Here is a 21609-nt window from a genome sequence, read left to right as displayed (position 1 = left end):
AACCATCTCATCCTGTCGTCCCCTTCTCCTTGCGTCCTCCATCTTTCCCAACATCAGGGTCTTTTCCAGGGAGTCTTCTCTTCTCATGAGGTGGCCAAAGTACTGGAGCCTCAGCTTCAGGATCTGTCCTTCCAGTGAGCACTCAGGGCTGATTTCCTTAAGAATTGATAAGTTTGATCTTCTTGCAGTCCATGGGACTCTTAAGAGTCTCCTCCAGCACCAGAATTCAAAAGCATCAATTCTTCGGCGATCAGCCTTCTTTATGGTCCGGCTCTCACTTCCGTACATTACTACTGGGGAAACCATAGCTTTAACTATACAGAACTTTGTCGGCAAGGTGATGTCTCTGCTTTTTAAGATGCTGTCTAGGTTTGTCATTGCTTTCCTCCCAAGAAGCAGGCGTCTTTTAATTTCGTGACTGCTGTCACCATCTGCAGTGATCATGGAGCCCAAGAAAGTAAAATCTCTCCCTGCCTCCATTTCTTCCCCTTCTATTTGCCAGGAGGTGATGGGACCAGTGGCCATGATCTTAGTTTTTTTTGATGTTGAGCTTCAGACCATATTTTGCGCTCTCCTCTTTCACCCTCATTAAAAGGTTCTTTAATTCCTCCTCACTTGGATTACTAATGTAAGATTTAGAACGTGGAATGTTTTGGTAGATTCTTACTGCATACCGGATTCTTATGTGGCTGGACACCCAAATCCCTTCTCAAATCCTCCCCAACCCATCTTGGCCTCAGCTTAGCTCTCTTCTCAACTGTCTATACCTGCCGACACCCAACCATCTCCCACTGCCCTCGACAGAGAAGCGGGGATTCCTGCCCCAGATGTTGTGGGGCTCAAACTCCCAGCAGGCTGCATGGCCAACAGTCAAGGAGGATGGAAGTTTGTAGTCGCATCTATTTTCAAGCTCTCTGGAGAGGGGCTCCATTGCCGCTTCTACATTTTGTGCACATTTTGGTGCCGAAAAGATGCTCAGCGGCTGTGGCAGGGTCCCGAGACGCCTGTACACCCATGTGGGAACATGTGCAGGGTTTAATTAGCATGAATGGGCAGTTGGTGCCCCACAGGCTGCAAGGCAGCAGCTGGGATCTGACTAACCCTCAGCTACCGTGTGCGCGCGCATGTGAGCGCAAGGAAATGATGCACCCACCCCAAGGAGAGTTTAATACTCAGGTCTCAAGAGAGCTGCAGAGGGGAGGACCCAAACCAATGGAGTCACATGACAAGAAACCAATGGAGTCACATGACGAGAAACTTCAGGAAGAATTTTCTGACGGTGAGAGCCATTTGACAGAGGAATGGAAAAGCTCTGAGGGTGATGGACTCTCCTTCGTTGGAGGCTTTTAAGCAGAGGTCAGGGGGCCACCTGTCAGGGATCCTTTAGCTGCGATTCCTGCGTTGCGGGGGGTTGGACTAGATGACCCCTGGGGGTCCTTCCTAACCCTAGGATTGCATGAGCAATGCCCAAAGACTGTAAAGAGGACTGCCTGAAGTAGAGGAGTCTGGAAGATGCCCAGAGCGAGGCCAAAAGAAATGCAGAGACTTTGTTTGTTTCTTATTAAACGCAAAGTCAGGCATAAGCAAACTAACGAAGAGGGGAAGGCAAACCGACAAAGGACCCAGGATAGTGACCTTCCCACCCACCCACCCACAAGTTGCACCCACTCACCAGGGAACACTGGGCCTTTCTTCCTGCTTCTCTGGTTGCCAGCTCTGTTGTGCTCTGGGAAGAGAAGAAGCACATGCTCAGGGGGAGACGGCAGAGGTTCTCTGGCTCAGCGGCCCTCCTTGCTCCCTCCCTCCCTCTTCAAAATGGCACAGAGGCACTTCCAAGGCCAGGCAATGCGTCAGGTCAAAGGGCAAGACGGTGCTATGCAAGAACATGCCTTATTTAACAGAATCTGTATGTCGCTCAGTTGTGATTAAGCTTCCAAGTAGTTACACCAAGCCCAACCCTTGGTCCACCTCTCTTGGTGTTGCTGACACAGGCGACGGCTCTTTAGGGCTCCAGGAAAGGAGCTCCTCCTAGTCCTACCTTGGGATTGAACCTGAGATGTTCTGCTTGCAAAGCGACTGCCTTTCCCTATGAGCTTCAACAGCGGTGAATACTAAGACAGGCGAACTAATGCCAATGTAGTGGAAGAAGCAAAGATCACCAGTGTTGAAGCAATGATTCTTCAACATCAACTTCGTTGGACTGCTCATGTTGTGTGGATGCCTGATGATCGTCTTCCAAAGCAACTACTCTATTCCGAACTTAAAAATGGAAAGCGTAATGCTGGTGGTCAACAAAAGAGGTTTAAAGACTCTCAAGGCAAATCTTTAAAAAAAACGTAGTATAAACACCGACAACTGGGAAACACTGGCCTGCGAGCGCTCCAGGTGGAGAACAGCCTTGACCAAAGGTGTCATGGGCTTTGAAGACACTCGAACTCAGGACGCAAGGGAGAAAAGTGCTAAGAGAAAGGCAAGCTTGGCAAACCCTCAACTCCCGCCCGGAAACCTATGTCCCCACTGTGGAAGGACGTGTGGATCCAGAATTGGCCTCCACAGTCACTTACGGACTCACTGTAAAGATCGTGCTCATGGAAGACAATCTTACTCGGCTACAAGGGATCGCCAAAGACGACTAAGAAGAGCTAGAACAGGATGCAACTAACCCTGGCAGAGACTCTGTTCCGCCTCCACATTCGGAGGCAGCAAAGCTTCTGAGTACCTGTTGCTGGAAGTCACACGAAAGAGCTCTTGTGCTCAGGTTCTGTTTGCAGATTTCCCACAGGCGCCTGGCTGGCCACTGTGAGAACAGGAACTGGACTGATCAAGCAAGCTCCTCTTTGGTTCTTAGGCCTCACCAGAAGCATCCTCCTCTAACCTACATGGTGGGGGCCACAGGGGGCGGAACAAGCGCATCCACAACAGAGGACAAGCTGCGTTCATGAAACAGAGGCTTCTTGGATACAGCAAGCTAAGGGCTCCCTCAGCCTTGAGGTGGCAAGGCCAAGTCCCACAGCAGCCCCACACTCGCGCCCCATTGTACTCACCTGTGGCTGAAAACCAGGCCGTGAACTCCTGCAGCTTGCTGGACAGCTTCCTCTTCCGCTTGGTGCCAGGCAAGTTCTCCAGGCCATGTGGCACCGTGAACGGCTTGCCTAAAGAGAAACGGAAGGGGAATGGAAGGGGCTGCCCTCCTACATCGGGTCACAGTGGCAGAAACGGAGGTCCCCCCCCCCAGTCCCCAAAAGAAACCCCAGCAGTCAACAGCCAAGACTCCTCGCTTACCATTACGTTCCACGCTTTATAGGCTTCTAACACCTTCTCTGTTTCCCCTCCCTTTCTGGTATCTGTTGCGTCCCACAAAGGGACCAAGATAACAGCCAAGGGCTATCATGTGCCACCAGCGTTCAAAATTTGCCAGGCACATTTTGCACTCAGCTGTTGGCCTTTGTGACCAAGTGAAGATGCCCGGGTGCCAGGACGGTGCCCGACGTCTCCACCATCTGGAGGGGCATGCCTGGAGATCCTTGGATCTGGACTGTTTTCACACACTAATACCGCATCCTCTCAAATTCTATCCGTTTTACTTTATCTGCAAAATCAGAATTTCAGAAATCAAAAAGTTTTGTTGAAAAATCGACTTTCGAGCTGTCCGGCTAAATGGCAACGAGGCATTCTGTTTTGGTGATGGGAACCTTGGTTTAAGGAGCCATTTGGAGCATACAGTCGTACCTTGGTTTGCAAACGACTTGGGAGTCAAATGTTTTGGCTCCCGAACGATCGAAAACCGTGAGCGATTGTTCTGGTTTTCAAACTTTCTTTGGCACCCGAACGTCCGACGGAACTTCCGCAGCTTCTGATTGGCTGCGGGAAGCTCCTGCAGCCAATCGGAAAGCCGTGCCTTGGCAGCCCTGTTTAGGGAAGTTTTAAAACTGTGATATTTTAAATGTATTTTAATGTTTGGTGGAAGCCGCCCAGAGTGGCTGGAGAGACGCAGCCAGATGGGCGGGGTACAAATAATAAATTATTATTATTATTATTATTATTATTATTATTATTATTATTATTCTCAAACGTTTTGGAAGTCGAATAGACTTCTGGAACGGATTCCGTTTGACTTCCAAGGTGCCACTGTATATCTGAATTTCTAGCACTTCCTGCCACAAACGGTGGACTCTCCTTCATTGAAGGTTTATAAGCAGCAGTTAGATGGCCCTCTGTCAGGGATTCTTGAGTTGAGACTCCTGCATTGCAGGGGGTTGGGCTAGATGACCCCCGGGGTTCCTCCCAACTCAATGATTCTATGAAATAAGTTTTCCTGAGGAAAGCTCATGGGGCAAATCTCTCCTCACAGCCCATATAGGGTCTAACTCAGGGGTTCCCAAACTAAGGCCCGGGGGCCGGATGCGGCCCAATCACCTTCTAAATGTGGTCCGCAGACGGTCTGGGAATCAGCGTGTTTTTAGATGAGTAGAATGTGTCCTTTTATTTAAAATGCATCTCTGGGTTATTTGTGGGGCATAGGAATTCGTTCATTTTTTTCCTTCAAAATATAGTCTGACCCCCCAGAAGGTCTAAGGGACAGTGGACTGGCCCCCTGCTGAAAAAGTTTGCTGACCCCTGGTCTAACTGATTGTTTTTCGGGATGTGGGTTACCAGGGAGGGTTCTGCAGCAGCCAGCCAGCCAGGGTGGATAAAAATCAATGATTTAAAATTATTATAATAACAATAATAAATCATATTTTTAAATTAAAATTGGATTTTTAAAATAATATGCTTTTGGAGGAAAAATCTTTCTAAAGATAGTTTTCTATTTAATTTACATTATAGTCGAAAGGCTATAATCAGGAAATAAGAATTTGTTTTAAGTTTTTCATGTGTGCTAAAACTCAGTCTAAGTTATTTTTATTAAAAATATTGTTTAACCACATCAGCTAACAAACATGGATGCATATGCTATAATGTTATTGTTTTAGTTCAATAAATTGTTAAAATTGTTAAGGAAATGATTATTTTTCTCCTTCCGATCAAGTACAGCAGAAAAGTTGTCCAAATATAAACAATAATTTCATAATTATCTGTCTATGTTTTTCTGTTACCATAACCAAATCAGTAATTTGTGAAAATCTATTATTCCAAAAATGAAACCTTCCTCTGGTTGTCAATATTAAGATGATACCAGCAAGAATGAGTCTTTCTGTAAAAAAATGATTTAAATCAAGTTTTACTGACTAGTGATTTAAATCGTGATTTAAATCAAACCCACCCTGCGGCCAGCCAACCCACCCAGCCTCCCTCCCTCCCTCTCTCCAGATACCTTTCCTCATGGGTTTATCATCGGAGGAGCAGAAGGGGTCAAGGTTGCGCCAGGGGTCCAGCATCTCCTGGAAGAGAAACAAAGGCACCTGGTAGGTGTTGTGTACCAAGAGATGGGTCTTGGGCCAGGGCTCAATGGCTGGGTTTGTTTTAGGAGGCCACAGCTTGGCCTTGTAACGTAGGACAAGAAGTTGGAACGAGATTCAGGCTGTCCCACTGCACACACACACACACAAAGGAGAGAAGACAAGGATAGCCAACTCTGGAGCAGACCAAAGGCCCATCTTATCTTGCACCCACATATGCCGTGCCTCGCTGCTTGTCCCCAGCATCAGGTATTCAGGGGTATACTTCCACTGCGCCTGGAGGCTCCACTTAGCTGCCATAGCTCATAGCTACTGATAGACTCCTCCTCCATTAATCTGTTTAGTGTTTTGTTCGCCCCATTGAAGCCACCAGGCCGTCAAAACATCTAGCAGTTAAAGCTCTAACATACCAATTTGAAGCATCAGGGATCCCCCTCCAATATGTGTGTGTGTATATATATTCCTGGGAACTGTAGTTTGTTCAGGGTGCTGAGAGCTGTTAGGAGACTCCTTATTCCCCTCCCACAGCTACAGTTCCCTGTGAAGAAGGATGGATCGATCGATTGATGAACCACTCTGGGAACTGTAGCAGGGAGAGGGGGAAAAGGGAGGGATCTCCGAATGACTTTCAGCACCCTTAACACACTACAGTTCCCAGTATTATTTGAGTGGGGGAGAGTCATGGCTGCTGCATCACAGCACTCGTAATGTTTGTGCGATGCCGGCAGGCGCAAAACAATTGTGCCTAAGCCCACGTTCCGATTTCCTCTGGCACACGCAGGACGTTGGACGAATTCTCAATTTAACGTACGAGGGAACCCAGCTATAAACACGGAGGGTTTTTTCCCCGCAAAGACAGCCCTCTGCCCAAGTTGGTTTGCTTATATTATTGCATTTCTATCCCACCACGTCTCCAAGGAGCTCAAGGCAGCAGGCAGGGTTCTCCCCCATTTTATCCTCAAAACAATCTGGCCTGAGAGTCAGCGACTGGCCCAGGGTCACCCACATCACGGGGACTAGAGCTGTGGTCTCCCAGGCCGCAGGAGAACCCTGTAGCCACAACCCCACAGTGGCTCTCATGATGCAAGGCTGGAGCTTTTCGTTCCCCTGACCTTGACGCAGGCATCCGGGGCAGGGCCTCTCTCCCGCAGCATGTAGCCTCTCCTCTGAGGGATGCTCTAGAAGGCAGAGGAAGAAGACTGTCAAGGGCTTGTCAGGGGCTAGGCAGCCTCTCGCTCTTCTCCTCCTCCTCCTCCTCCTCCCCTCATCCTGCCAAATACCATCTGATGCTCAACATGCTCCTCCTCCACCCGAACTGGGGAGCCACCCAGGACCTCTTCGGGAAGCGCTGGCAGGGAGTTGTCGCAGTCGTCGTTATCGTCACACATGGGCGCTGCTGCGCCTGCTTCAGGGAGGAGAAAAGAAGAAGGGGGAGGTGATCTTCCGGCCCTGCGGAACAGCAGCAGCAGCCATGAAGCTCTCTATGCCAGCTACTTGGAAAAGGAAGTTAAACGGTGGAACTCCCTCCCCCATGATGGCCAACAACCTGGATGGATTCAGAAGAGGATTGGAGAAATTAATGGAGGAGGGAAGGGGTGGCTACTAGCTATTATGGCTATGCCCTGCAGGTTTCCCTTGGGGGCACCCGGTTCGCCACTGTGAGAACAGGATGCTGGCCTGATCCAGCAGGTGTTGGGGGGAAATAATCTATATATATATAAATGTTCCCATTGTGTGTGCGGCGGACACCAATGTTCTCCGTAACCGCTGGACCAAAGCGCATCAAATTAGTACAAAGCATAACATGACCATCAAGGAAGGATCTGGCATCATAAAAATTAAAAAAAACCACACCTGTCATGCCTAAAATATAGAATAAAGGCAAAAAAATAGGCGCACACATTAGACATCACCAGAAAAACAGTGCCCTCTAGCGACGGCTATACTGGTACTGCAGGTACAAAAGCTAGACCTTGCCTCCACAATTTGATGCCATACCTGCTACTGCAGCTAATACAGCTTCCCCCTGGCAGAGCTCCGTCGGCCATTTGCAATATCACAAACTGGTAATTGAAAACGGGGGGGGGGGGGGAGGGGCTGAAAATAGGGTAATTGAAAATGGGGAGGTGCCGCAAACTAAATCAATACAATCATTAAAAAAAAAAGATTAAAAAAACCCACAGCAACGCATGGCCGTGTCAGCTAGTAATTTCATAAAACTGCATTTTGATTTTTCCGTTTTGAGTCTATGGCCTCGCTAAACTGCAAAGGCCTGCACCTCTCTTTTACACTACAGAACTAGCTGCTTTTAGGGACTGTACGTGGTACCTATGAAAGAGTAAACTGTTGGAATCCGTCGTGGCCATTGCATATGCATGAAAAGAGAATCAGCTAGGCATGGCAATTGCAATTAATCTTCAATTGTTTTGTAGACAGATGAAAGGGGACATTGCGAGACTTAATGCACAGGAAAATCTGTCGAAGTCTTAATAAGGAAAGACGGCAGAAAATGGTTATATGCAATCACATGATATTATGATGAGGGCTGATCTGAAGAGCCAAACGATTTAGATTGGTTCAGGATGATGGCTTTGGGTTGCAACTAATAAGATTGCTGTGCTTCTTTGATTGGTGAGAGGAAATGACACCTGTAATCTGGAAGTGTATAAAAAAACATGGCTTTGGATGCGGTACCCTGCAGCCGCCTCCTTATTTTTGAGGCTGTCCCTTTGAGCATTTGTATTTCAATCAAGGCCTCTCGCTTGGAGCCTACGTCCTTTTCTTTGGGGCTTCTGGGAGGGATAGCTCCAGCCCAGGAACCTCTTTTTAAGTGTCTCCAATACGGGTTCTTATTTTTCAGATGCCCTCAACCGCCTGCAGAAAGCCAGGCACAACTCACCGCTTTCTCCGGAAAAGTTTAGCGCAGCCACAGGCGTCCGGAGCCCGCAGACCTCCATGGGCGTGGAGCCTGCTGGAGGAAGGCCCTGCGCACCTATAGGGGAAGGAGAGGGGACTGAGAGGGCCACCCAAGAGCACGGCACCAACTTCCCCCTCACGGCACCAGCGCATGTGGCCCCTTCTCCCCTACAAGGGAGCAAGAGGGGAGAGAGAGAAGAAGCGCTGTGCGCCGGCCCCTACCTATGGAGCCGATCCCCCGGTCCCAGTTCCTGCCCTGTATCGGCGAGAGCCCCGCCAGCTCCAGCATGAAGATGCCGGTGGTTTGAGGAGTGCAGATGTTCATGTGAAAATCCTTCCGGCTCGCCAACTTCTCCCCCTTCCGGCTGCAAGGAAACACATTGACCCCTTCAGTCTGTGGGCCAGCCCTAGAGAGCTGGGCGGCATGAGAAGGCACGCCTCCCCCAGAGGGCATCGATAATCCCCTCCGAATAGGAAAATTAAAAGGCTGGGGGGCGGGGAATCCTTACCTGAAGAGGGGATTGCTCTTCTTTTCCACGTCCTCTGGTGGAACCAGGGCCATCGGAGTCAAGGGGACAATGCTGACCGCCTGGAAAGATAAGGAAGTGAGTTCCAACGTGTTTAGGGAGAGCGGCGGTGGGGGTCGTCCTCTGGGGCAGGACTCGCATAGCTGTCAACTTTCGGATTTGAAAATAAGGGATCAGCAGCCTCACCTATGACAGTCACATGGCAATGGTGGGCGGAGCCAGAAGCAAAAGGGGGCGGAGCAGCTATTAATATTGTATGCCATAACAAGCAATTGCACAGAGCCAAAGGTGAAAAGGCAGGCAAAACCTGAGCGCTAGCAAATCCTTAAATTTATGGAGCCTATTTCTTGGAAGGGGGGGGGGGAGGCAAGCAAAGGGCTGTCTGGGAATCTTGCTTATATCCAATTCCTCATCTTTTGAGTGCTCTTACATACACCACCTGCAAACAAACGGGTGTGCGGTTTCACCTGCCCACGAGTCCCTCGGGCGCGGGCAACCCATATAAAAGCAACCCTGGTGTGTGTGGCGGGGGGGGGGGGGGAAAACCTACGAAGATGTCCAAGCCCCCCGGCTGAGTTACCTGTGGGCAGGAGACCAGGCCCCGAGGCGCCTGCAGAGGCAGCAGCATCAGCTGGAGGAGGCGGAGTAGCAGGGGCTTGGCTGACGGGGATGAAGGGAACAGTGAAATTGAACTCGGTGGCCGACGAGAAGAGGAAGTTCGTGCCGCCGCCAGCCGAGGAGGAGCCGCCAGCCGCCACGGAGGCTTTCGGGGTAGCCATGGCTGTGGCGCTTCCATGTCTCAGGGCTGCCTCTCGGGTTCCTCTGGCGGCCGCGCCGGCCCCTTCCGCCCGCCTCTAAGATGCCGGCGCCACCCCCTCGTCTCCCGCCAACCCGAGCCCGCGCTGAGGGGAAGGGGGAAGTGAGGCGGAGAGGAGGAGAGTCAGCTCGGCCTCAGGCACGCTGCTATCGACGACGACAACACCTCTTGGCCATCTTTGCACATCACGTTTCTCGGGTCGGGGCGACCCACACAACCCGGGAATATACGGGTTTTTGAGTCATCCGGGACAGCAGCGGGAAACGCCTTTAAAAACGGGGGAATCCCAGCGGATATGGGATACTTGACACCACTGGGCAGGAGGGGTGCTGAGCACCTACGGCAGGGGTAGGCAACCTAAGGCCCGGGGGCCGGATGCGGCCCAATCGCCTTCTCAATCCGGCCCACGGACGGTCCGGGAATCAGCATGTTTTTACATGAGTATGTGGGTTTTTTAAAATTTTAAATGCCTCTCTGGGTTATTTGTGGGGCCTGCCTGGTGTTTTTACATGAGTAGAATGTGTCCTTTTATTTAAAATGCATCTCTGGCTTATTTGTGGGGCCTGCCTGGTGTTTTTACATGAGTAGAATGTGTCATTTTATTTCAAATGCATCTCTGGGTTATTTGTGGGGCCTGCCTGGTGTTTTTACATGAGTAGAATGTGTCCTTTTATTTAAAATGCATCTCTGGCTTATTTGTGGGGCCTGCCTGGTGTTTTTACATGAGTAGAATGTGTGTTTTTATTTAAAATGCATCTCTGGGTTATTTGTGGGGCCTGCCTGGGGTTTTTACATGAGTAGAATGTGTCCTTTTATTTAAAATGCATCTCTGGCTTATTTGTGGGGCCTGCCTGGTGTTTTTACATGAGTAGAATGTGTCATTTTATTTCAAATGCATCTCTGGGTTATTTGTGGGGCCTGCCTGGGGTTTTTACATGAGTAGAATGTGTCCTTTTATTTAAAATGCATCTCTGGCTTATTTGTGGGGCCTGCCTGGTGTTTTTACATGAGTAGAATGTGTCCCTTTATTTAAAATGCCTCTCTGGGTTATTTGTGGGGCATAGGAATTCATTCATCCCCCCTCCACCAAATATAGTCTGGCCCGCCACATGGGTCTGAGGGACGGTGGACCGGCCCATGGCTGAAAAAGGTTGCTGATGCCTGACCTATGGCCTCCTGGAGACTCCGCCATCTCAGGCTAGAGAGCTGTTGAGCTTCCCTTCAGCTGAGTGCTCCTCTTCAGCTGCTGACGGTGCCTTATTTTTCTAGCTGGGAGCTGGGAGCAACTCAGCCTTGTGCTGAGCTAGATCACTGGGGCCCCTCTAGCGCAGTTTTGCTCACACAGGCAGGAAGCAGCAATCCAGTGGTACCTTGCTTCTCAAACGGCAAAAACCTGGAAGTAAGTGTTCCGGTTTTCGGAATCTGAATGTCCGATCCGGCAGTCAGCTATAGTTTCCAGGGCACCTGCACCAATCAGAAGCTGCGCCTTGGCTTTTGAACATTTCGGAAGACAAATGGAGTCCCAGAACAGATTAAGTGTGGCGCTTCTGTTTTTGGTATTTATTTTGCATTTTTGTTTTTGAGGCTTTTTCGTTTAATTTATTTTTGTGACTGTGTGGAGCCCAGTTCAGCTACTGATTTGATACAATTGTGTGACTGCGGAAATGGATAAAAGTCCCCCATCCAAACAACGATCATCATCAGTGCACGTAAGGAAAAAATAATAATTTTAATTTTTATCATCTAGAATACTGTCTTATTCATTCTATAGTACAGAACATTGATTACTGCTTTCATTTTATGGATCAATGGTCTCGTTAGTAAAATTCATCTTAAATTGCTGTTTTAGGGGTTGTCTTTAAAAATCTGGAACGGATTAATCCGTTTTGCATTACTTTCTATGGGAAAGTGTGTCTTTGTTTTGGAACGCTTTGGTTTTGGAATGGACTTTTGGAAAGGAATAAGTTTGAGAACCAAGGGACCACTGTACAGAGTTTCAGAGTCCTACCCCGCCCTACTAGCAAAATAGATGCTCTGCTGTTTTTTTAAATAATCCTTTCCATTAAAAGTTTTCAACATAGAGTACAATAAAAGCAAAATGGAGTGGGAAGATAGAAATGGAAGAGCATAAAAAAGAAAAGGAATAAAATGAAGAAAGGAAAGTATAAAACCTTCTGTCTCTAAGTTATATCTTTACCCTTAATCCACATAAAAAGAGATGTTCTGCTATTGAGCCACAGCCCTTCCCATGCAGGGTGGATAAAAATCAATGATTTAAAAAAAAAAAAAAAAAAAAAAATCGGATTTTATTTAAATCCGATTTTTTTTATTTAAATCGGATTTTTTAAAATAAAATGCTTTTTAGTGAAAATATATTACCATCCAAAGGTTATTCAATCATGAAATAAAGATTAGTTTTTTTAATTATGTAGAATAAGGCTGTATATGTTTAATTTTTTGGGTAAATAAATTCCATTAATCCATTCACAATGTCATTTATGCTCTTCCAGAGGTTTTTGTATGATTATTGGGCAGTTTCTCTGCCTACAAGATATTATCACAGATGCTTGGTTTACTTTTGCAGTTCTCAAAACTGAATTTGACTCAGGAGAGATCACATGCCTCTTCTTCACAGCAAAAATGTTCTAACATGGAGAGTTGACAAAAAGACCTTAATCCTATTGTTCTACAAACCTATGAATACAGAATCAACCCCTTCAGTGTTAAGTTTCAAGATGTTCATTGAACATAATAGAAACAATATTTTTTCTGATTGTTTGGAATGGAATGGATCTAATAAATCTATTTAAATTGTTATTATTAAGGTAATGATTATTTTTCTCCTTCCTAAGTACAATCTATGTGGGACAAGAAGCTACAGTTAGAACTGGATATGGAACAACTGATTGGTTCAAAATTGGGAAAGGAGTACGACAAGGCTGCATATCGTCTCCCTGCTTATTTAACTTATATGCAGAATTCATCATGCGAAAGGCTGGGCTGGATGAATCCCAAACCGGAATTAAGATTGCCGGAAAAAATATCAACAACCTCAGATATGCTGATGATACAACCTTGATGGCAGAAAGTGAGGAGGAATTAAAGAACCTTTTAATGAGGGTGAAAGAGGAGAGTGCAAAATATGGTCTGAAGCTCAACATAAAAAAAACTAAGATCATGGCCACTGGTCCCATCACCTCCTGGCAAATAGAAGGGGAAGAAATGGAGGCAGTGAGAGATTTCACTTTCTTGGTCTCCATGATCACTGCAGATGGTGATCACTGCAGATGGTGCAGATGGAGCAGTCACAAAATTAGAAGATGCCTCCTTCTTGGGAGAAAAGCGATGGCAAACCTACACAGCATCTTAAAAAGCAGAGACATCACCTTGCCGACAAAGGTCCGTATAGTTAAAGCTATGGTTTTCCCAGTAGTGATGTATGGAAGTGAGAGCTCGACCATCAAGAAGGCCGATCGCGAAAAATTGATGCTTTTGAATTATGGTGCTGGAGGAGACTCTTGAGAGTCCCATGGACTGCAAGAAGATCAAACCTATCCATTCTCAAGGAAATCGGCCCTGAGTGCTCACTAGAAGGACAGATCCTGAAGTTGAGGCTCCAATACTTTGGCCACCTCATGAGAAGAGAAGACTCCCTGGAAAAGACCCTGATGTTGGAAAAGATGGAGGGCACAAGGAGAAGGGGATGACAGAGGATGAGATGGTTGGACAGTGTTCTCAAAGCTACTAACATGAGTTTGGCCAAATTGCGAGAGGCAGTGAAGGATAGGCGTGCCTGGCGTGCTCTGGTCCATGGGCTCACGAAGAGTCGGACACGACTGAACGACTGAACAACAACAAAGTACAACAGAAAAGTTGTCCAAATATGAATGATTAACCTATTAAACTGGGGATAAAAAAAACTAATATGAAAAGTTGTTATTCTAAAAATCTTAATCTACTTGCATATTAAAGTTATACCAGCAAGAATTAGTCTTTAGGTAGAAAACTGTGATTTAAATCAAGCCTTACTGACTAGTGATTTAAATCGTGGTTTAAATCAAATCCACCCTGTTCCCATGCATCTCGAACAAGCACAAGCAGTGCCGTTGGAGAGCTTCCAGGAAAGGGGAAATTGGATGGGTCCGCTTGCTGATTAAAGGAGGCATAAACACGCAGGGCTTTCTGGCTTGGGGGAACAGGAGGGTGACGACAGAGCTGGACTCGGAAGGTCAAAAGCACAAGAGCGTAGGAAGTCTGCTGTTTCCAACAGCGGCTGACCTGACGCCTCGTGCCAACCGCGGAAGCAACAGTTCTCAGTATGGAACTCACAGCAATGTGATATTTCAGTGGCCACAGACATCTATGAGCAAGGGACTTGGGGTGGGGCTAAAGGTTGTAGGCCATGCCTTGCATGCAACAGGTCCTAGGTTCAATCTACAGCATCTCCTAGCAGGGCCGGGAATGTTCCTGGTCTGAACCCTGGAGGATCACTGTCTGTCAGCGCAGACTGTTACGGAAATTATGGGGGGGGGGTCATCCAAGCAAAGTCTCCTCCCGAGCAAACTCATTGGGGTATGGAGTGATGCCCTTAAGGGAACCCATCTCTCCGCCATGATCCAGTAGGTGAGCAGTAGGTGAGAGACCACATGCACAGGGAAATGCCTCAGCAGGTAATCTCTGGGTGCTTCAGGAAGCCACTGGGCTAATATCCCTCAGCTGGAATCCCATTGTTCTCTCCCAGATAAGTGCTCAATATATCCTTGTCAATACTTAACACCAATTCACATTGGCCCAGGGCTATCTCCCTGATATTGCTCCGTTTTCCCCATATGTTAATCTTGTTTTTCCTATATGTTAATCATGTATAACCCTTCCCTTTCGTGATATAGTAATGATGTTTCCAAACTGTATTCTGGGATATGATAGGAGTTTTTAAAAGTTCTTGTAACGCTGCTCTGGGTGTGCAGTTTTGACTGTAACCTATTGCGCAATAAACCCTGTCTTGTCCTTGCTCCAGGGGCTGGACTTCTTTTATTTAACTCCGCAGAAACCAGTGGGCTTATCCCTAAGGGCCAGGTGCCTGGGCAGTTCTACACCTGGGATTTTCCGTTTACAAGACAAAATTCTCTTAAATGCACCCAAGGCCTGACTCAGTGTAAGCCAGCTTCCCATTGCTTCAGTACAATCACCTTGGCTGGGAGCCCTGGAAGATCTGCTCCCTGCCCTGCAGGCTTCCTTCCATCTGGCCTGGGGAAGGTGGGGCCCGGACTGACTCCAGCTACACAAAGTCAATGCTGCTAAAGATGCCAGAGACCAGCTTGGCTGCCTCTTGGCGCAGACCCAGGTCATCGAATCTGAGCTTCCACAGCTGCCCCCGGCCATGTACCACCATTGGCAGAACAGGCGGCGACAGCAGCAATTATGCTCTATGCTTATAATATTTTATTCTCTTGATAATTATGCCATTTGAAATGTGTACTTAGTATTTGACTTTTTAAGAAAGTAATGTTTTCCTTTGAAATATTCAGGCAGTTACTTCTTTAACTTGGCTGCGCTCAAGGTGCATTCTGCAGTTGACCTTCTTTGCAACGCTGTACTTTGAAACCTTTTAAGATAATATTTCAATTTCCTGTTAATTAATCTGACTTTCTTCGGTAATGTCTTGTTCTGGATTGTTTTATTTGATGTTTGAATGTGTGGTAAATAGCTTTGAGATTTCCCACCCACCCACCCAAAGCTGGCTTTAAGAAGGGATGTTGGGATAAGGTGGAGTTCCTTCCAGCCTCTCCCTCTCTTAATTAATCATTACATCTTCCAATACCCAAACCACCGTTGCCTATGTTAAACTTAGATGTGTTATGACCCACACTGAGCTACTCACAATTTCAGCAGCGGGGCAAAGGAGGGTCAAACTTGTATGAAGCTCAACATACCCCCCCTCCCAGAAAATGCTGCGCTACAAGAGCCTTGGGTATGTGGTGGGAGGGGGGCAATGAGCACCCCTGAATTCCTGACCCCCTCCCATTCCATTCCTCTTCAGACATCAAGAATGGGAACAGTAGAAGCTACTCACGTTGTGCCTCTGGTTTCCCCTCAAGTCTTTGCTTGCTCTGCTGGTATCTTGGATGTCGTCCAAGGAGAGGAACTACAGAGAAACAGAGAAAATCCATCAACGGCACACATTGCCTAGGCAAGCGAGGAGCAGGAGGGGAAAAGAAGAAGAAAAGGGAGCATGCCCAAAGCGACATACTAAATTGCTTTTAAGGCAAGGAGTCACGGCTGCCATTTATAAAGAAAGATACAAATCTAGCCTGCCCCATCCCTAGTCCTCAAGGCAGGCTACAAGTTTGAAATGACATTGAGTGTATCTAGGCAACAGAAGAAGAAGAAGAGGAGTTTGGTTTTGATATCCTGCTTTCTCACTACCCAAAGGAGTCTCAAAGCGGCTGACATTCTCCTTTCCCTTCCTCCCCCACAACAAACACTCTGAGAGACTTCAGAGAAGTGGGACTAGCCCAAGGTCACCCAGCAGCTGCATGTGGAGGAGGGGAGACGCAAACCCGGTTCACCAGATTACGAGTCTACCACTCTTAACCACTGCACCACACTGGCTCTCACTACAGCACACTGGCTCTCAAGACAGAACTTGTGGGCTGCTGCAATTGGCACATTTCTGAGAGGATGCCACTCACATATTCAGCTGATGCGAACCCGGTTCACCAGATTACGAGTCTACCACTCTTAACCACTACACCACACTGGTGCATCTGACAAAGTAGACTTTCATCCATATAACCTTATGCTATAAAGCATTCATTAGGTCAGCAGTGCTTGAGACTCTTAACCTCAGGGTCAAGAATCCTGCATTGCAGGGAGTTGGACTACATGATCCTTGTGGTCCCTTCCAACGCTAATAATAATAATAAATAATATTTTTTTATTTCTACCCCACCCATCTGGCTGGGTTTCCCTAGCCACTGGGCAGCTTCCAACAAAAGGTTAAAAATACATTAAAACAGCAGTCATTAAAAACTTCCCTAAACAGGGCTTCCTTCAGATGTCTTCTAAATGTCAGATAGATGTTTTCTTCCTTGACATCTGACGGGAGGGCGTTCCACAGGGCGGGCGCCACTACCGAGAAGGCCCTCTGCCTGGTTCCCTGTAACCTCACTTCTTGCAGGGAGGGAACCACCAGAAGGCCCTCGGAGCTGGACCTCAGTGTCCGGGTTGAATGATAGGGGTGGAGACGCTCCTTCAGGTATACAGGATTGAAACCAAATCTACAATTCTATAATTCTATGAGGTTTGAAGGAGCTGCAGGACTCCCATGTTGCTTCTGCTAGAGCAGGCAAGCCCAGCCGCCCCTCTGGAATTTATACAAAGAGATTGCTGGCAGCATTCTCCTGTACATTTCTGCAACCAGAAGAAGCCTGCAGTCATCATCAAGAGCAGAAATTAAAGCTTTTGCCAACCTGGTGCCCCCCAGTTAAACTAGGAGATCCCCTCAGCTGATGGGAGGCTATAGCCCAGCATCTGAAGGCTGCCATGTTAGATGAAGCACAACGGCCACAGACAAGAGCTGCTTTGACGCTGCTCAGACAGACTCCATCTGCAGCCAGTTTCTCTTACTGCCTTTGGCCCCATCAAGAGAACAGGCTTTGCCTGCAGAGGCAGAGAGAGAATATGAACCCATTCTCTTGCCCATGACAATGGACCTCACCTCTTCCTCTTCTTCTGCTGGTCCATTGCTGACATCTCTGTCGACTCCGTCCTCTCCTACTGATGCAACCTGCTTCTCGCGCCTAATTGGTGGGAGTGTAAAGAGTCATGAGAAAAGGAAAATCAAATCGCTGTTTTTTAAATTTTAATCCCTCTCTTTTCCAAGCAAATGGAAGTCCCCCTGAAGAGTGCAATTTCAGAATCCAGGTTACAGTCAAGGTTCACTGGCTATAGGGCAGTCAGGCTGTACGATGGTCAACGGGATGCCAGATACAGTGACACCATGACAAACACACCACCCCGGGAGACCTCAGGACCACGCCAGCCAAACATGACCCACAACAAAGCTCACCAGGGCAACAGGGACAGGATCCTGGGTGATCTGAAAATGACCTTCTGCTTTTTCACACGGAGAAGCAATTTCCTGAACCTGCTCTGTGTAATAAGGTTGTGAGCCGTGGAGAAAATGGTTGGAGTGGGGGGCGGGAGAGGCACCATTTAATGGGAAATTTTCCCACTTTAAAAATAGCTGTGACTCAGCCTTTCAACTTCATTTGTTGTTGTTGTTGTTGTTGTTGTTATTATTATTATTATTATTTATTCAACTTATACACCGCTCTATACCCAGAGGCCTCAGGGCAGTTCACAACAAGACCACAACATATAAAATCAAAGCAAAAGCAGTAACCCAATAACCCCCCCCCCAAGCCACATTCTAAAAGGGTGTTGAATGTCAGTAAGACAGGGGGTTGGATTGGATGGCCCTTGTGGTCTCTTCCAACTCTATGATTCTATGATTCTATAAGATCCACCAAAGGCCTGGTTTAAAAGGAAACTTTTTGCCTGGCACCTCAAGGTGTATAATGAAGGCGCCAGGCGAACTTCCCTGGGGAGAGCATCCCACAGATGGGGAGCCACTGCAGAGAAGGCCCCGTTCTTGTGTTGCCACCATCTGGACCTCTCAAGGAGGAGGCACACAAAGGAAGGCCTCAGAAGATGATCTCAGGGACCGGGAAGAGGCGGTTCTTGAGGTATTGCGGCCGTGAGTCTTTGGCACCTCAGAACTTTCTGCCTACTTACTGCTATAGTAATGACTGGTTGGATGCAGTCAGAAAAATAAGCCAGTGTAATATTCTTTGCACTGATCATTTCTATCTACAAATGGTCAGGGTGGGTGGGTTTGGAAGTACATAGACAAACGTGGTTTTATGTCAAAACAACAACACCCGTCCTTGCAAGCAAGGAAGCTACCACGTCAGGGGAGCCGTGTTTTTGGAATTGTTCTTATAAAGCACGCAGAGAGGAATGGTGGAAACACCTAGCTAGTCATAACACGAGACAGCAGGAAATGAGCAGGCGAAAGACACAGCAACTTAAGACAACTGAAGCAAACATTTGGAAGCAGCAGAACAAAATTGCTCCTTCACGATTTGAGGACATAAACCTAGAACACTCTCAATGCCAGAAAACTTCCAGAAAAGGAAGCTATTCATCTCCACTAACCAAATTTTTGCTGCCACTATTGGACAGAAGTACTCCTGACAACTTAAAAGATTTGTTTAAAGTAAAAAACAACAACAATGGAGAGAGACAAAGCCATCTTGGCAATATAATCAAACCACGGATCCCGAACGCCTCCGTTTTGGAACGTTTTGGCTCCCGAACATCAAAAACCTGGAAGTAAATGCCCCGGTTTTTGAACATTTTTCGGAAGCCGAACGTCCGACGCAGCTTCTGCATGAGTGCAGGAAGCTCCTGCAACCAATCGGAAGCCGCGCCTTAGTTGTCGAACATTTCGGAAGCCGAACAGGCTTCCGGAATGGATTACGTTTGACGACCGAGGTTTGACTGTAACTAAGTCAGAGAAGAAAAGGCAGCACAATGGGCAGAGGAAGGTGAGGGATTCCAGGACAGAAATATGAAGAGCTCTAGCCGACTCCGGAAGTGAAGATCTCTCCCCCCCCCCCCCCCGCTCAAAAAAAGTTCAACTAACTTCTTATTGGAAATGAAATCGAGTGCCTGGTAGACCAGTGAGTAGAGGGATTCCACCTGAAAAAAAAGAGAGAAAAGGCAACAGGTTTAGTGGCAAGAATGGACAATGGTCAAATTGGACTCTCAGGGTCCCTTCCAGTCCTACAATTCAATGGATGAGGTTTGCTAAGCCAAACTATTTCGCTGCGGTTCCATGGTCCATCTAGTTTGAGCATTCTTGACAGCCACCTCACCTTCTTGCTGTAGATGCAGGCAGAACCTTGGATCAGCATTGCTGCTTCTGTAAAGTTCATGGTGGTTCTGCCATTATCAAATGAAATGCAGATCTGCGCCAGCTGCAGGATTAAAAAGAGAAATAAATACATGAGGTCACAAAATAGATTGTTTCGACAAACTATAATCCTAACAGACAGCAAGAGCTTTCTTTGATTTTGTTCTTCAATCATATCACCATCGAAAAGCAACTAAGGGTACTGCTTACATCCCAATTTAACAGGGAACAGACGGAGACATGTTGCGTCTCCCATAGCAGGAAAGGTGTGGCTCAGACTTTGTGCAACTCCTTGTAATAATCATAATTTTAAACAATAATTTATTACTTATACCCTGCCCATCTGGCTGGGTTTCCCCAAACTCTTTGGGCGGATTCCAACACGAGATTAAAAATACATTAAAACATCAGTCGTTTTTAAAAAAACTTCCCTAAACAGGGCTGCCTTCAGGTGTCTTCTAAAAGTCAGGTAGTTGTTTATTCCTTTGACACCCGATGGGAGGGCATTCCACAGGGTGGGTGCCACTATCAAGAAGGCCCTTTGCCTGGTTCCCTGTAACTTCGCTTCTCACAGGGAAGGAACCACCAGAGGGCCCTCGGAGCTGGACCTCAGTGTCCAGGCTGAACGATGGGGGTGGAGACGCCCCTTCAGGTATACTGGGCTGAGGCCATTTAGGGCTTGAAAGGTCAGCACCAACACTTTGAATTGTGCCTGGAAACGTACTGGGAGCCAAAGTAGGTCTTTCAAGACCAGTGTTATGTGGTCTCGGCAGCCACTCCCAGAGCTGTCAATGTTCCTTTTTTTTGCATTGGGAAACGGCACTGGAATAATGGAATTTCCCGCAAAAAAGGGAAAGTTGACAGCTATGTACTCCCAGTCACCAGTCTGGCTGCCGCATTCTGGATTAGTTGTGGTTTCCGGGTCACCTTCAAAGGTAGCCCCATGTAGAGCGCATTGCAGTAGTCCAAGCGGGAGATAACCAGAGCATGCACCACTCTGGCGAGACAGTCCATGGGCAGGTAGGGTCTCATCCTGCATACCAGATGGAGCTGGCAGACAGCTGCCCTGGACACAGAAGACAGGCGCTACTCCTCCTTTGAAGCCCCGTCCGCAGCTAGAAGGAGACTTTCACTCTGCAGAGGCAGAACCATCGTGGGTAGAATGAGATTCCCGTGCCAAAGTAGCTCCCTGCACACATGCTCTCCTCCAAAGCAGGAGCATAGAATCCTAGAGTTGGAAGAGACGACAAGGGCCATCCAGTCCAACCCCCTGCCAAGCAGGAAACACCATCAAAGCATTCCTGACAGATGGCTGTCAAGCCTCCGCTTAAAGACCTCCAAAGAAGGAGACTCCACCACACTCCTTGGCAGCAAATCCCACTGTCCAACAGCTCTCACTGTCAGGAAGTTCTTCCTAAAGTTTAGGTGGAATCTTTTTTCTTGTAGTTTGACTCACTTACCTCCTCCAGGTACTCTCCCAGCTGAGCTGCCACATCCACCGCCCAGTTCGCAGTGAGGTCCCTTATCGGCTTGAGGAAGTGCACCAAACGAGACTCCACGTCCTCCATGGCAGCAAATCCCATCCAGTACAGACCCACACTCCAGGGGTTTAATGCATTTTAGGCATGAAGGTTCAGACTCTGTCCGCTGTTCAAAGTTTTAGCCTGCTGTTCAGATAACAAATAACCAAAATAAAGGAGTGAGCGACTTGCATAATCCCCCCCATTAAGAACTGGAGGCAGTGTGGTACAGTGGTTAGAGCAGGGCTTTCCAAACTTCTCATGTTGGCGACATGCTTTTTAGATACATGTCATTTCACAACAAAGCAATTCAGTTTTACTAGTAAACCAGAGTTTGGGCTAACCCCTTTCCCTCTCCAAGAGGAGTGGCAGGGAGTGTTTGAGCAACACACCAACACACAGTTTGGAAAGCTCTGGGTTAGAGTGTAGGGACTATGACCTGGAACAC

General features: G+C 47.5%; 1 protein-coding gene across 1 annotated transcript in view; it reads right to left on the bottom strand.

Annotated features, from left to right (window-relative positions):
* NCAPH2 (non-SMC condensin II complex subunit H2) overlaps positions 1–21308 on the bottom strand; it is a 29122-nt gene extending 7814 nt beyond the window's left edge. Inside the window, exons 1-13 of the mRNA XM_033163088.1 lie at positions 21102–21308; positions 19604–19705; positions 19372–19427; positions 17380–17461; positions 15733–15804; positions 8825–8904; positions 8538–8680; positions 8299–8391; positions 6680–6804; positions 6512–6577; positions 5315–5381; positions 3045–3152; positions 1673–1726 (exon numbers count right to left, since the gene is read on the bottom strand). Of these exons, the coding sequence (XP_033018979.1) occupies positions 1673–1726; positions 3045–3152; positions 5315–5381; positions 6512–6577; positions 6680–6804; positions 8299–8391; positions 8538–8680; positions 8825–8904; positions 15733–15804; positions 17380–17461; positions 19372–19427; positions 19604–19705; positions 21102–21224 (1171 nt within the window). The 5' untranslated portion in view covers positions 21225–21308. The remainder of the gene's footprint in view (positions 1–1672; positions 1727–3044; positions 3153–5314; positions 5382–6511; positions 6578–6679; positions 6805–8298; positions 8392–8537; positions 8681–8824; positions 8905–15732; positions 15805–17379; positions 17462–19371; positions 19428–19603; positions 19706–21101) is intronic.
* Positions 21309–21609: the final 301 nt, after the last annotated feature.

Source organism: Lacerta agilis, chromosome 10, assembly GCF_009819535.1.
Source record: "Lacerta agilis isolate rLacAgi1 chromosome 10, rLacAgi1.pri, whole genome shotgun sequence".
In the NCBI taxonomy this organism is placed as follows: Eukaryota; Metazoa; Chordata; class Lepidosauria; order Squamata; family Lacertidae; genus Lacerta; species Lacerta agilis.
The sequence above is the reverse complement of the archived record's forward strand: the minus strand, read 5'-3'. Positions and strand labels throughout refer to the sequence as shown.